The following is a 15,390-nucleotide window of genomic DNA, read 5'->3' as shown; positions in this document are numbered from 1 at the left end:
GCATATTCAACCACACATTTTTTCGAACAGATGTGCTGTCCTCCTATTGATGCAGCAAGGAGGACTTTACTTGGTTTTGACTTCTCAAGGAGCCTCATGTTTTTGTTTTATTCACTCACTCAGTGTTGTTAAACAGCAAAAATTGTTTTTGTTATTTTTGCAGCCATGAATTACATTTACTAAATTAAAAACCATCAGCTGTGTTTCTTGTGTCTCTTGTCTTCCTACAAATTAACTTTTTGATTTGCTGAAGTTTCTATTTATAATTATTTTAGAGTCTGTGATAAACTCTTTTAGTTTTGGGATATCTAAAAATGCCCATTTAACTGGTCCTTTAAATGTGGTTTTAGCTGGGTATAAAATTCTTGGCTGAGAGTTATTCTCTGTCCACATTTTGATGGAAGTTCTTTTTTTTCAGGCCTCTGTTACTGCTTTTGCTATCAATCTGATATTCCTTTTTGAGAGTGTTTTTGTTTTTGTTTTCTCTCCATGCTATATTTTAAGACTTTTTTCTTTGGGACATTCTGCAGTTTCATTATTATTTGTCTGTTTATCCTATTTCATACTCAGAGTGCTCTTTCAAACTAAGAATTTGTCTTTTTTCTTAAGTTCTTAAAAACATTCAACCATTATTTCTTCAAATATTTCTTCCCTAGAGGTAGTCCTTGTATGGAATTTTAATTTGATTCTTATTTTAAGAATATATATATATATATATATATATATAGTATATATATATATACTATATAATTTTAATTTTCAATGGACATGGGTTTGGGTGAATTCTGGGAGTAGGTGATAGACAGGGAGGCCTGGAGTGCTGCACTTCATGGGGTCACAAAGAGTCTGACATGACTGAGCAACTGAACTGAACTGAACATTTTACCATGCTCTGTCTTTGTGTATATATCTGTGTGTATGTACATGTATAGGTAATTATATAGACTCACACATATATACACACTTAGAACTTATGTACAAATGATTATACAGATTATATACAAATTATTTTTCTTTTTCTGAACCATTTAAGTGTAGATTGCATACATCATGCCTCTTTACCCAGTAATATTTTCTGTGGGTTTTCTTTGTTTTTATTCAAGTATAGTTAATTTACAATGTTGTATTAGTTTTAGGTGTACAACAAAGTGATTCAGTTATTTATATATACTTCTTCTCCATCCTTTCTACTCTGTTCTCTCTGCCAACCATTGTGGGTAACCAATTTAATCATTTTCTGATTTACCCTTCCTCTGTTTCTTTTTGCAAAATAAGCAAATTTATCTTTTTCCCCTTCTTTCTTACACTAAAGGTAAAATACTTTTATACCTTGCTTGTCTTCACTTGAAGATATGCTTTGGAAATCACTCATTAGTTCCTAGAAATGGTTTTCATTCTTTTTACAGTTGCATTAGCTTTCCATTGTGTGGACGCACCATAGTTTAATCTCCCCAAACTGTGCTTGGATGTTTAGATAGTTGTAGTGCTTTGCAATTGTGAATAACGCTGTAAGGAATCATCTTATACATACATATATACGTATGTTTATAGGTATATATTTTATATTTCCAGAAGTGGGATTGCTGTGTTGAGAGTAAGTGCATGAACAGTTTTCTCACACATTGCCAAATTCTCTTCCATAGCAGTTCTACCATTTGCATTCCACGCACCATTAAGGAATGCCTGACTCCCCACATCTTCTCTGCTGCTGCTAAGTTGCTTCAGTCGTGTCCGACTCTGTGCGACCCCATAGACTGAAGCCCACCAGGCTCCCCCGTCCCTGGGATTCTCCAGGCAAGAACACTGGAGTGGGTTGCCATTTCCTTCTCCAATGCATGAAAGTGAAAAGTGAAAGGGAAGTCGCTCAGTCATGCCCGAATCTTAGCGACCCCATGGACTGCAGCCTACCAGGCTCCACCGTCCATGGGATTTTCCAGGCAAGAGTACTGGAGTGGGGTGCCATTGCCTTCTCTGCACATCTTCTCTAGAAGAGTATATTGTCAAGATTCTAAACTTTTGCCAAGTGAATGGGTAAGAAATGGTTTCTCAGTGTAGTTTTAATGTTCATTTCTTTCATTCTGAATTTTAGTTTGCATTATTCTTTTGAACGAAGTTGAATTCTCTTCTTAAACATAAGAGCTGTTTTTATGTGATATTTGTGGATTATCTGTCCATATCTTCTGTCTGTTTTTCTCTCCCTGGAGGAATTTTGGTCTTTTTGTCCTCAGTGTTTAAATTTTCTTTAGTCTGGGGATCTTTTATCCATGGCATGCAATTTTTTTCTTCTTTGTCATTTGCTTTTTAATTAGTTCTTTACCTTACCCCTGTGCTCTTTTCCTTTCTGTCTGCTTTTGTCTGAGAATTTATTTATTTTAAATGACTGTTTCCCTCACATCTATCACTTGGAGCATTCTAAGCATTCCTATTTTAAAGTCCGTGTCATAGTGTCTCATAATATTTATTTGATTTGATTTGGAGTGGTTCGTGTTACCAGCGTTGATTTTATCAGCTAGAATCCTAAGCATTAGATATCTTCCTGTTTTGGAATTTTTGCGGACAGGCTCATTTCAAGAGGGAAGTTGGTTTTGTCTTTCTTTGCTTCCTCTCTCTCCCTCTACCTGGCCCAGAGGTCCCAATAAAGCCTTGGCTGTGGGCAGCACGTGGCTTTGTTGTCACTGTTCTGTCTTGGTGGAGGACATCACGCCGTCCCCTGGTTTCCACCCCCCGGCTCCGTCCTCCCACCTCGAGTGGGAGATGTGAGTCCTGCTGCCCCCACGTCCCCTTCCTGCCCATCACCCCCATGGCGAGCTTTGTGTTGGTGCTCTACCTCTCACACACAGAGATGATTATCTTGTTTGGAGCCCAGCGTTGTATCCATCACTTCTGCATGTCAGGAGCAGAGGGGCTGTGTGAGAGTGAGATTCTGTGGGGCCTTCTTAATGGGAAATACTCCTTTGTACTTGGAAGGAAGGAGCATGAGAAGGCTTGATGGAAGTGGAAGGAACGAAACCAGCTTGATCATCCTGAGAGGCAGGGATGGCATCTCCCATTCCATGTGTGGAAAGTGGGGGTGCAGAGGGAGTAGTGAACCCCCAGCCCGAGAGGAGAGGTGTGGGCTTTGAAGCCTGGTCCATCCCTGGGTTTCACTCTGGCCTTCTGCCTCATCAGGTAGTCAGTCCCTCTCCCCTGGAACACCCCATCTCGCCTGGACCCCTGTCCTGGGCTTGGAGCAGGAGAACTGGGGCTACACGGACTCACCAACTGATTCCGCAGCTTTGGAGTGACGTGGTGTCCTTCAGCTAACGTTACTGAAAGTGCCTAGAATGAGCCACGCACTTGCTAATCCCATGTCGGTTCCTTAATTAAATTAACGTGGAACAACCCTCAAAAACAGGTACCACTGACCCCAGCTTATAGCGAAGGAGATGCCGCTAGAGAGCTCGTGGGCTTCCAGCTTCTCCCGATGAGCAGACACAGTGCTGGGATTACCATGCTGTCTGGCTGCAAAGCCCTGGACTTCCCTGCTTCCGGCGTTTTCTGTCCCCCATGGTGCCTTCCCCGCCAGCCTCCCCTGTCTCTCTGGAGGCATGGTGCCCCAAGAAGGGTAGCAGCTTTGAGAGCAGCTCTATGGGAGGGCGGAGTGGGGCTCTGAAAGGGGACTTAACGCTACTGTATGTGAGTGAATCCAGGCCCTCACGGAGGCTTCCTGCCCTCCTTGGCCCAGAGATGGTGTGTCCTCCAAGTTAGCATTCATGATGTGAGCCCTGTGTCCTGGTAGATAATAGACATACAGGTCTGTTTTCTTATATAGTTTTATGGATTCTTTGGTCAGATGGTCCCTTAGGGGCCGCTTCCCCTTATGCTTTAACAGAAAGACCATGGGCTCCTTCACCGAGAACTCCCCCGTATTCTTTATCACGTCACCCTATCTTTTCCCATGTATCATTATTTTAATGATTAGTCTATTTGTTTTCTTTCTGTCTCCCACCCTCTGGGAGGGCATGAAGCAAGCTCCAGGAGGGCATGGGCCTTATTTCTCTGATTTTTGTTGGACCTCCAACATCTAGTGTGATGGCTGACCCAGAGGAGGTGATAACTCATTAAATTCTGAATGAATGAAGAGAAGGAGGGGCAGTTGCCTCTAATCCTGGCTCTGCCATTTAAAACCTTTGTGGCTTCCTGCAAGCGCCTCACTTTTCCTATCTGCAAAATGGACTAAGAAGGGCAGTTTTGTGGGACTGTTGAGCAATTTACAGGCAGCTTACAGAGCTGCTCAGAAAAGATAACTCTCAGGTCCTCCTCCTTGATGTAAAAGTAAACCAGCACCTTGACTTGGTTGCAGGGCAGGAGAGGTGAAGTCAGACCTCTCCCAGCCCCAGGGAAAACACTGCTGTTCCGCAGCCCTCGGCTTCTGACTTCTCTCCGGTGAGCCGGGTGGCCGCCGCTGAGAGCAGCTCCCGTGATGCGCTAACCTCTGCCAGCAGGTCCCCAGCACGCATCTGCCGGCTCCAATTAGGAAGGCTTTCTCAGGAGCTGGAGGTTTTGAGCTTGACCCTGAAGAAACAGCTCCCTTTCCACGAGCCTTTTAATTAAATGCTCACGCTTGCTTTCCGGAGTTCATTGAATCGTTTACCCGCATTGTGGTGTTTGACAAAGCCCTGTCGCTTTGGGTAATGGAAAGGGACAAAATGAGGAGGCTTCTCAGAGGCTGTCTGATGACACGGCGGCTGGTGCTTCTGCGCCCTTCTGGGGCTGGGCACTCATCTCGGTGGGGTAGGAGAGGGCTCCAGAGCAGCATTTCCTGGTCTTTGCCTTTGGCTTGCGTCTTGCGATTCCAAGGCCCACCCCCACCCCCGTGCTCATTAAGAATCTGAGTCCACCTTGACAGCTGTCCTGAACCTGGTTCTCACAGTCCGGTCCCTGGGGCAGGGGCAACAGCCTGGGGTGTGCCCAGCCGGCTGGTCAAGCCTTCTCCAGGGGATCCAGGTGTCTGCTCAAGTGTAAGAACCACTGGTCTAGGGACTCAAACCCACCTGCATGTCAGAATCACCTGGGGTGTCATTTTCTTTTTTTAAAAGTTAACTTTATTTTAATATATGTTCTTTAAAGGAAACTTTATTTTCTAAATAGTTTTAGATTTCCAGGAAATTTGGAAAGAAAATACAGAGAGTTCCTGTGTGTACCCTGTAGTCAGCCTCTCCTGTTTTTATGACATCTTAAACTAGCATGGTCCATGTATTGCAACCAATGAACTGCTAATCCATACAGTATTATCAACTAAAGCCCATACCTTATCCTGCCATCTATCCTACGGTCCTATCCAGGATCCCACACCACATTTCGTTGTCATGTCTCCTTAGGATCCTCTGCCCTGGGACAATTTCTCCGATTTTCCTGGGTTTTGATGACCTTCACATTCTTGCAGTACAATGATTAGGTATTTTGTAGAATGCCCCTCAGCTGGGATTTGTCTGTGCATTTCTCATGATTAGAGTGGGGTTGTAGGGTTTTGAGAGGAGACCCCAGAGGTCCAGCGCCTTCTCCCTCACATCATATCAGGAGTGCACGCCACGCCATGGCTTATCCCTGTCGGTGCTGGTCTTGATCACGGGGCTTTGGCTTCCCCATCTGCCCCAGTCAGGTTTCTCCACTGTTCCTCTTCCCCCACTAAGCCCCTTTCCCCACTTTCTGTACCATTTGGAAGGTGTGAAGCACACCCTTAAAGAAGCTATATTCTACTTCCTTGAGAACAGAGCATCTACATGAACTATTTGGAATTCTTCTCCATGGAAGATTTGTCTCTTGTTGTTGAGTCACTAAGTCATGTCCGAGTCTTTGCGACCTCCTGGACTGCAGCACGCCAGGCTTCCCTGTCCTTCACTGTCGCCTGGAGTTTGCTCAGATTCATGTCTCTTATCTCCCGTTTATCCAGTCATTTGATTATATCAGTCTAGACTCATGGATATTTATTTTTTACTTTCAGTTATAACACAGTATGTGCTTTTAATACTTCACTTGCTCAAATTCCTGCATCTTTGTCCATTGAGAGCTCCTTCCGTCGACGCCTATGTCCTTTGACATGTGTCATCATTGTGAAGGTTGTTATTTGTTTTGGTTTCACTACTCCCTTCCTTTCAGTCTCTACAAGCTTATCTTGCATGTTTCCTGCCCCAGTCCTGGAATCACCTGTTTCTCCAGAGAGCCCCTGTTCCTTTTATTGAGAATGGTTATCAGAAACCAAGACCTGGACTCCTGGGGTGCCCACTGCTATTGGGATGCCAGACTCTGGGCCTTCTCAGCCGACAGAGCGAGGAAATACATTGTGTATACGAACCTGCATAGACACGCTTATCTAGAAATATTTCTGTATGTAACCATCTGTACCTGTGTTAAGTTCATACTGATGTCTTCAGTGTTCATCCATCAACACGTGGATCATTCTAGCTCCCTCCCTTTATTTCTCTATAAACTCCCACTCAAACAGAGAAACCTTCCACTCCCACTTGCTATATATTTACATAATTGTTCAACTCCAGCATTCATGTATGATGTCAGAATTCTTAACTCCTAGTTACCTCCACTTACCTCCATGGGCTTCTCAGGTGAAAGTGAAAGTGGCTCAGTTGTGTCCAGCTTTTTGCTACCCCATGGACTATATAGTCCACCAGGCTCCTCTGTCCATGGGATTCTTCAGGCTAGAATACTGGAGTGGATTGCCATTCCCTTCTCAGGGGATCTTCCCAACTCAGGGGGCAAACCCAGGTCTCCTCCATTGCAGGCAGATTCTTCACCATCTGAGCCACCAGGGAAGCCCAGGTGGGTTGTTGGTAAAGAATCTGCCTGTGGTGCAGAAGGTTGTGGGCTCGATCCCTGAGTTAGGAAGATCCCCTGGAGAAGGCAGTGACACCCCAGCCCAGTATTCTTGCCTGGGAAGTCCTGTGGACAGAGGAGCCTGTGGGCTACAGTCCATGGGATGGCAAAGAGTCAGACATGACCTAGTGACTAAACAACAACAGTTTACCTCTGTAGGAATCAACTTCATCAACTGGACTACAGTGCTTCCATGCAGGTTGTTTTTAGTTTTATAGACTCCACTCCTTCCTAAAATTACTTCTGTCAGGACCTTTCCCCTGTCCTCCTTCAGGGAGGTGGTTTCATATGCTTGTCATACAGTTAGATTCTTTTTATCACATTCTGCGTTCCATCCTTGGGTGGACACGAATCTGAGCAAACTCCGGGAGACAGTGAAGGACAGGGAAGCCTGGCATGCTGCAGTTCACGGGGTCGCAGAGTTGGACACGACTTAGCGACCGAACAACAGCAACAAAGGTGTCTATGCTGTAAAGTTCCTCAGGTTTCGGCAAATGTTCAGTGTCTCATATTCGCCATCATAATATCTTGCAGAGTAGTTTCACGGCCCTAAAAAGTCCCCTGCATTTCACCAGTTCTGCCCTCCTCTTACTCCACCTGACCCCCTGGCCACCAACGATCTGTTTACTTTTTCTACACTTTTGCCTTTTCTGAGATGTCTTATAATTGGAATCATACAGTATGTGTTGCCTTTTCAGACTGGCTTCTTTCACTTAGTGATATGCATTGAAGAGTCACTCATGTATTTTTGTGGCTTGACAGTGGACTTCTTTTTATGCCAAATAATATTCTACTGTGTGAAAGAACCAGAGTTGAAAATGAAAGTCGCTCAGTTGTGTCCGACTTTTCAGGACCCCATATATATAGTCCATGGAATTCTCCAGGCCAGAATACTGGAGTGGGTAGCCTTTTCCTTCTCCAGGGGATCTTCCCAATCCAGGGATCAAACCTAGGTCTCCTGCATTGCGGGCAGATTCTTTACCAGCTGAGCCACAAGGGAAGCTCAGGGGCATATCGGTTGCTTCCCAGTTTTTGATTATGAGTAAAGCTGCAGTGTTTTTGGTTTGTGGTTTGTTTTATTTAGGGACCGTTCCTTGATCTATCATTGCTGAAGGCATCCAATCAGAACCTGGGCACTCATGGGTGGATGTGTGGGAGAGGGAATCAAGGATCGCACGGGGTCCTTCACAGAGAGTGCTATCTGTGCTCTTTCATGTTTGGAGATGTAGCCTTTCACCACCCAGAACAGAGGCTGCCCGCAGGTCCCAGCCACATCCAACCCTTCCCACGACAATCTGAGTGTTCTCCCGCCTTGCTCCTGTGTGGCTGTTCTGCGGTCAGCTTCTCACCCTGTGTTCTGATTTTGGAAGGCTCTGCTCTGACCAACGGGGGCCTCAACCTGCACAGCCCGGTGAAGAGGAAGCTGGAAGCTGAGAAGGACTACGTCTTCGACAAAAGGCTCAGGTACAGCGTCCGCCAGAACGAAAGCAACTGTCGGTTTCGGGACATTGTCGTGCGGAAGGAAGAGGGCTTCACGCACATCCTGCTGTCCAGCCAGACCTCGGACAACAACGCGCTGACCCCCGAGGTGAGAGGGACAGGATGGCGGGTGGGTGCTGGCTCTCTGAGCCCTCCGGAGTCAGTGGAGACCACCCACACCCAGGCAGACTTGACCTGGGGACCCAATTTGCTGATCTCACTACATCTGTCATCTGTCTGATCTTTATGATCTGTGACTACAGTATCCCATTTTGAAAATGAAGACCCCGGAAAACAGAGATTCAATAAGCTGATCATGGTCACAGAATTAGTCAGTATTGGCTCCAGAAACCAAACATCAAATCTTGGGCTTCTCCAGCAAAACTCAGTGGTAGTCAGCATGTCTCATATAGATGGAATTATATTCGCTCAGCTTACAGTTTTTTTGATTGAGATATAATTCACATACCATAAACTTTATCCTTTTAAAATGTACAGTTCGGTGGCCATCTGCATTAATTCCGGGACATTTCCATCACCCCCAGAAGAAACCCTGTGCCTGTTAACAGTCACCCCCATTCCCTCCCCACATCCCTGGCAACCACGAATGGCCTTCCTGTCTCTACGGATTTGCCTCTTCTGGGTGTTTCATAGATGCAGAATTGTGCAATGCATGGCCTTCCATGGCTGGCTTATTTTACTCAGCACAGTATTTGAGGGGTTTGTCCATGTGGTAGCATGATCAGTGCCTCATCCCTCTTCCGAGTATGGGTAGGCCACACTTTGTCTATTAGTTCTGCAGTTGAGGGACATTTGGGACCTGATGGCTCACATGGTAAAGAATCTGCCTGCAATGGAGGAGACTTGGGTTCAATCCCTGGATCGGGAAGATCCTCTGGAGCAGGAAATGGCAACCCACTCCAGGATTCTTGCCTGGAGAATCCCATGGAAAGAGGAGCCTGGGGGGCTACCCCCCACAGGGTCACAAAGAGTTGGACACAACACTTTCACTTTCCACTTTTGACTATCTTGCATAATATTGCTATGAACATTTGTATATATGTTTTTGTGTGAACATAAGGTTTTCTTGGTTATATTCCTAATTATGGAATTGCTGGGTCATAAAGAGCCAACTCATTGGAACAGACCCTCTTACTGGCAAAGATTGAAGGCAGGAGGAGAAGGGGATGGCAGAGGATGAGATGGTTGGGTGGCATCACCAACTCAATGGACATGAGTTTGAGGAAATTCTGGGAGACAGTGAAGGACAGGGGAGCCTGGTGTGCTGCAGGTCATGGAGTTGCAAAGAGTCAGACACAGCTGAGCGACTGAGCTACAATAACAATGGTAACTGCATATTTGACCTTACGAGGAACTGCCAAACTATATTCCCCAGTGGTTGGTCCATTTTACATCCCCAACAGCGGTGTATGATGGTCGCCATTTTTCTGCTTCCTTGCCAGGACTTGTTATTGTCTGTCTTTTTTATTACAGCTGTTTTGGTGAGCGTGAGGCGCTATCTCACTGTGGTTCTGGTTTGCATTTTCCTAATGATGGATGATGTTGGGCATCTCGTCTGGTGCCTGTTGGCCATTTGTCTGTCTTCTTCAGAGAGATGTCTGTCCAAATCCTTTGCCTATTTTTAAAATTGGGAATTTTTTATAGTTGAGTTTTAAGCATTCTCTGTGTGTTCTGAATATCACACCCTTGTCAGAGCTATGATTTGAAAATCCTGCCATTCTGAGTTGTCTTTTTCCTTTCTAGATAGCATTCTTTGACATTCAATTCAAAAGTTTTTGACGTCCAGTTTATCTTTTTTCTCTCTGACTTTCTTTTTTCTTTTTGACTGTGGCTCACGGCGGCTTGCGGGATCCTAGTTCCCCAAGCAGGGATTGAGCCCGAGGCCCCATCAGCGAGAGTACCAAGCCCTCACCCCTGGACTGCCAGGGGATTCTGTCTCTATTACTTTTTAAAATGCTAATTCTACTTATGTCTAGATGAGCAGAACTGTGAAGCAGTGAATACATAATGCATTTACATAGACAACACCATTCAAAAGAGGGGTGCTTAGCAGATGGCAGTGAAGAGATTGTTGATAGTGCCCGTGTGAGAAGACTCGCATCTGAGCAGTCTTCTCCTGCTGGACCAACCCGGGCAGGGCATAGAGTGATGAGTGACCAAGACGAGCACGGTGCAGCTCTCAGGGCTCTGCACACCATGTCCTACTTACCCCTCTTCATCCCGCCTTCTGGTGTAGGGTTATTACAATTCATGTCTTCCAGGTGAGACAGCTTAGGCCTAGAGAATGGAATAGGGCTGGGGTCCCATGGCTTCAGAGGGGAGGGCCCTCAGCCCAGCACCTGGGCATTGCAGGCAGTTCAGTGCAGACCCCTGTTCCCGTTCCCATGGTACCCTGCACTCCAGTGTCCACAGCAGCAATGCAGACCTGGCGCGTGAACCACGGGATGGGTTTGGGGTGGGGGAGACACAGTCAGGGAGCAGCAGCTGTGTCACTGGTGACCCACCCAGACGGGGAGGTGCAGATGGTCTGGCACTGCCCGGCGTGTCCAGTGCAACTCAGGGGGGCCCCGGAAGTGGGTGGAATGGGTAGTGCTGTGTCCTTGAATTTATTATAATCACAAGCATTCCCTATATGCTCTGGATCCCAGATCCTTGTCAGAGCTATCATTTGAAAATACTGCCGTTCTGTGGGTTGTCTTTTTCTTTTCTAGATAGCACTCTTTGATATTCAATTCAAAATTCTTTGAAGTCCAATTTATCTTTTTCTCTCTGTTACGTTTTTCCCCTTGTCACTATGATTTACATGGACTGTGGTTCTTTTCGGGGACTGTGGGGGTAACGGGCAGGAACGTTTGTCAGCCCGTGAGGGAAGAGAGTGGCCAGGGCTGTGGAGGTAGGGGGCTGCTGGTGAGTCATCGCCCATCTTCTAAGCACGGGTGTTTGGGGTCGCTCCCTCCTCCACCTTCAGTGGAACCACCTCTAGGTTCTCTGCTGTGTAGACCTCTGCAGAGATCTCAGAGTCCAGGGCCTGTGGTTTACCCCAAAGGCCGCCATTCACATGTTGATACACCTGGAAACCTTGTTATTTTAAGCGCCTCACAAAACATTCCCAAGAGACCAATTCTTCTCAGATTTTTTTCTACTTCACTACTTTTAAAAAGCATGCTTGAAAAAGGCACGGTATTTTCCTTTGATAAACCGAATAGATGTGGAGCCTCCCAGTTCATCCTCTCTCTTCGCAGCAGCTCTGTGTATTAACTGTTGCCTTCTCATCACAGAAGCGTGTGGCATCTGACTAATTTCAGGTGCCCGGGTTCTCACTTCCTAAGACTTGGGTTTGGTTGATTAGCAAGGTTTACTCCTAATTGGTGTCTGTCAGTAACAGAACAGGAGGAAGATGGAAGAACAATTATTGATCTGGTGTTTTCAGCTCTCCCAGCAACCAGAGTGGATTGATGCCATGGATGAATTGGCTAACTGGGTAGAGTAGCCGTGAAAGTATGTGACGTGCTGTTAGTGAAGGAATACCACTCCCCAGGCGGCGCTAGTGGTGAAGAACCCACCTGCCAGTGTAGGAAACGGAAGATCCATGTGTTCGATTCCTGGGTTGGGAAGATGCCCGGGAGGAGGGCATAGCAATCCCCTCCAGCATTCTTACCTGGAGAATCCCATGGTTAATAGGAGCCTGGTGAGCTACGGTCCATGGGGTCACAGCGAGTCAGACACAGCTGAGCGACTTAGCACGCACAGAGTTAGCAGAGGAGCCCTGCCCGTCCCGGCAGAACTGGGATCAGATCCCGCCTCCAACACTTTTCCTTTTCTGCTACCTTGGGATTACTTTGCCTCTCTGAGTGTTCTCATTTATAGGAATCATACAGTGTATTCCCTGTGGGATTAGAGATAATGACTGCAGAAGAGGCTCTCAGAGTCCCTGACACCTAGGAAGTATTCAGTGAATGTTCCTATTGTTGTTAAGATGAAACAGAGGTGTTACAGTGGCCGCCAGCAACCCCAGCCCTGCTCCTTCAGGGAGAGACTGGAAAGAGGCCACTTGCAGGGTCACAGCTGAATTCTTTTTCTAGTTGTGTACGTGACGTTGGTGGCATTGGCCCCATGGGCAGAAATCCATACGTTACTGGGTGTATTAACCGGATTCTGAGGCTAGCACGTGTGTTGTCATATTTCTCCTTGTCTGGAATACAGCAAAGAGCCAGGAAAATAAAGGAAATGCCCCTGCAGGAAAGAGCCGGCAAAATAGATGGTCCAAAGTCTTGGGGATTAAAAACTCATCCACTTTCTCTTTAGGAGAGGACCTCAGGCCCTCACTGTGTTTCTGGGGTTTTCTTTGTAGCCCCCAGCCTCAGTCCACAGACCACCACCTTCCACGGGGGCCCCCAGACCCGCTGGAGGCATCTTCACACCCTCTGGGGTGTATCTGCCATGTCCACGCCATCCTCAAGCCAGTCACGTTTCTTTCTATTTCCATCATAACTCTGAGAGGCCACACTGCTGGCTGTTTTGTCTGCACGATTGTATCAATCGTAACCTACCAACAGGTCTGCCCACTTCCGTGTTTCCTGCCCTGTTGTCTGTTCCTCAAAAGGCAGAGTGATCTGCTGGAAATGTAAATATGATCAAGTCACTCCTTATACACACACACACACACTTACTTCAGACACATCAGTGGCTCCTCCAGCCTTACCTGAAGACTCGCTTGGGGAAGCTGCACTTCCACGTTCCTTCTAGTGACTGTTGGAAGGTCCTAGGTCCCTGCTGGCCAGAGGCATCCGTTTCTTGCCATTGGCTTCCCACCGTTGACTATGGCATAGCATCTCCATAGGGCTGCTCATGGTGTGGCAGCTTGCTTCCCCCAGACTGAGAGCTCTAAGGAAGAGAGAGAGAGCGAAAGAGGACGACTCAGGGGCTTTCCTGGCTTAGGGACTTGGTGCTTTCACTACCAGGGCCCAGGTTCAATCCCTGGTTGGGGAACTAAGATACTGAAAGCCTTGGATTGTGGCCAGGAAAAGCTGAGACAAGTTTAGTCATTCTGTATCTTAATCACCTCTTGAAAGGAACATCCCATGACTTTACCATATTCTCTTAGAAGTGAGTCACTAGGGACTGCACGCAGGTGTGAATACCAGCTACCTGAGAGGCTGCCTGTCCCAGGGATTTCAGTTAGGGAGAGGGCAGGATAAAGTAAGGACGCACACATTCTGCCAGGGAGTTGGTAGAAGTCTCACGGGAGGGGATTAAAGCACTTGGGGTGTCAGGAGAAGGAGGAGGTGGCATTTTGTGGGGAATATTTGAGAAGGCCTTCACGAGGGTGGTCTCAGTGCATATGGGCCCTGGGTGACTGGATTCAGCAAGTAGAGATGAAGGAGAGAGAGGGACCCTGGTCTGCTCCCATTTAATACCATTTTAAATGGATTTGGTTATCTGGTTCCAGCCCTTGGCAGCTCAGAAGGTAGAAGCTGCAGGGGAGGGGTGTGTTTTTTCCAGTAGACATTCACACAGGACCAGGCGGTGGCCACCAAGTGCAGAGCAGGGCAGTGGGCATCAAGAAGGGACCCAAGATTTCCGCACGCACAGTGGTCCGGCACCGTTTGTTAGCAGAGGTGCGCCCGGGAGCCTCTGAGGGGACTGCTCCATCACAGGCTAGCATGTGACATGGAGAGGCAGTGACACGTGTGCAGCATGCTCTGTTTTAGAAAACAGAGGAGTGTGTAAGAATTTTAGAACGACAGTTCAGTTACATTATATGACTGGTAGGGGGTCCTTCAAGAAGCAGGAACCTCAGCCTTCCATCCAAGTTGGATTATCAACACGAGAAAGGCCAAGGAAAAGTACACTAACTAGATACATACATTTTCATTTTTATTTATTTTTTTGGCCACACCTCTGGAGAAGGCAATGGCACCCCACTCCAGTACTCTTTCCTGGAAAATCCCATGGACGGAGGAGCCTGGTAGGCTGAAGTCCATGGGGCCGTTAAGTTGGACACGACTGAGCGACTTCACTTTCGCTTTTCACTTTCATGCATTGGAGAAGGAAATGGCAACCCACTCCAGTGGTCTTGCCTGGAGAATCCCAGGGATGGGGCAGCCTGGTGGGCTGCCGTCTATGGGGTCACACAGAGTCGAACACGACTGAGGTGACTTAGCAGTAGCAGCAAGGCAGGTGGGAGCTTAGTTCCCCTGGGATCAAACCCACACCCCCTGCATTGAAAGTGCAGAGTCTTAACGACTAGACCACCAGGGAAGTCCCCAGGATATGTACACTTTAAAAATTAAAAACTTGGTTTGTTCTTTCGTCGCATGAACAAAACACGAACCTGCTTTCCATCTAACTCATAGAGGAGGTGGCCTTTTGTTCGATTTTATTCCGCTAGTTGACAAGTGCGGAGGCCCTCAGGTGGGGAGTTACGTGAAGAATTACAACTCACGTCCCCAGGGCAGGGTTTTCCTTTCTTTGCCTCTCGGAGAAGCAGAGCTCATGTATAGGTGAGAGCCTGTCTATTTCTGGAGGCAGATGGATTAAAGGACCCGCACGATAGTGACCTGTTAGCTTTTCTGATGTTTTAAATGAATATCTATGGCTTATCCCTTTAGAATGGAAGGCACTTCTCGCATCCTTCTCACGGAGCTCAAGCCCCAAGGGTTCTGATTCAGACTGACGTCTCGGCATGTGTTTTTTTTCCCCCACAAAGACTCACCCATTTGTTTAAGTCATCCTACAGTGTGCAGTAGTGGGCGGAGAAGGGAGGTGAGATTTGTATCCTGGTTCTGCCTCTTGCTGGTGACCTTGAACCCCTGACTTTGTTTTTCCGAGTCTTCCTTGCTTCATCTGCAAGACTGGGATACCATACCCTCCGTCACTGAAGTTTTGTTTCAGGTAAAATATTATGTGGAAATTCATGGATGCAATCCTGGCACCTCTATGCTTAATAAAAGGACATGGTCACTTAAAGTACAATCTAAAAAACAATGGTCTCGTAAAGTGTCCCCACTGTACCCTACG

General features: G+C 46.9%; 1 protein-coding gene across 1 annotated transcript in view; it reads left to right on the top strand.

Moving 5' to 3' along the window:
* CDYL2 (chromodomain Y like 2) overlaps window positions 1-15,390 on the top strand; it is a 149,285-nt gene that overhangs the window by 113,229 nt on the left and 20,666 nt on the right. Inside the window, exon 3 of the mRNA XM_025268438.3 lies at window positions 8,241-8,458. Within this exon, the coding sequence (XP_025124223.1) occupies window positions 8,241-8,458 (218 nt within the window). The remainder of the gene's footprint in view (window positions 1-8,240; window positions 8,459-15,390) is intronic.

The sequence above is a fragment of the Bubalus bubalis genome, chromosome 18 (assembly GCF_019923935.1).
Source record: "Bubalus bubalis isolate 160015118507 breed Murrah chromosome 18, NDDB_SH_1, whole genome shotgun sequence".
NCBI classification, from domain to species: Eukaryota; Metazoa; Chordata; class Mammalia; order Artiodactyla; family Bovidae; genus Bubalus; species Bubalus bubalis.
The sequence above is the reverse complement of the archived record's forward strand: the minus strand, read 5'-3'. Positions and strand labels throughout refer to the sequence as shown.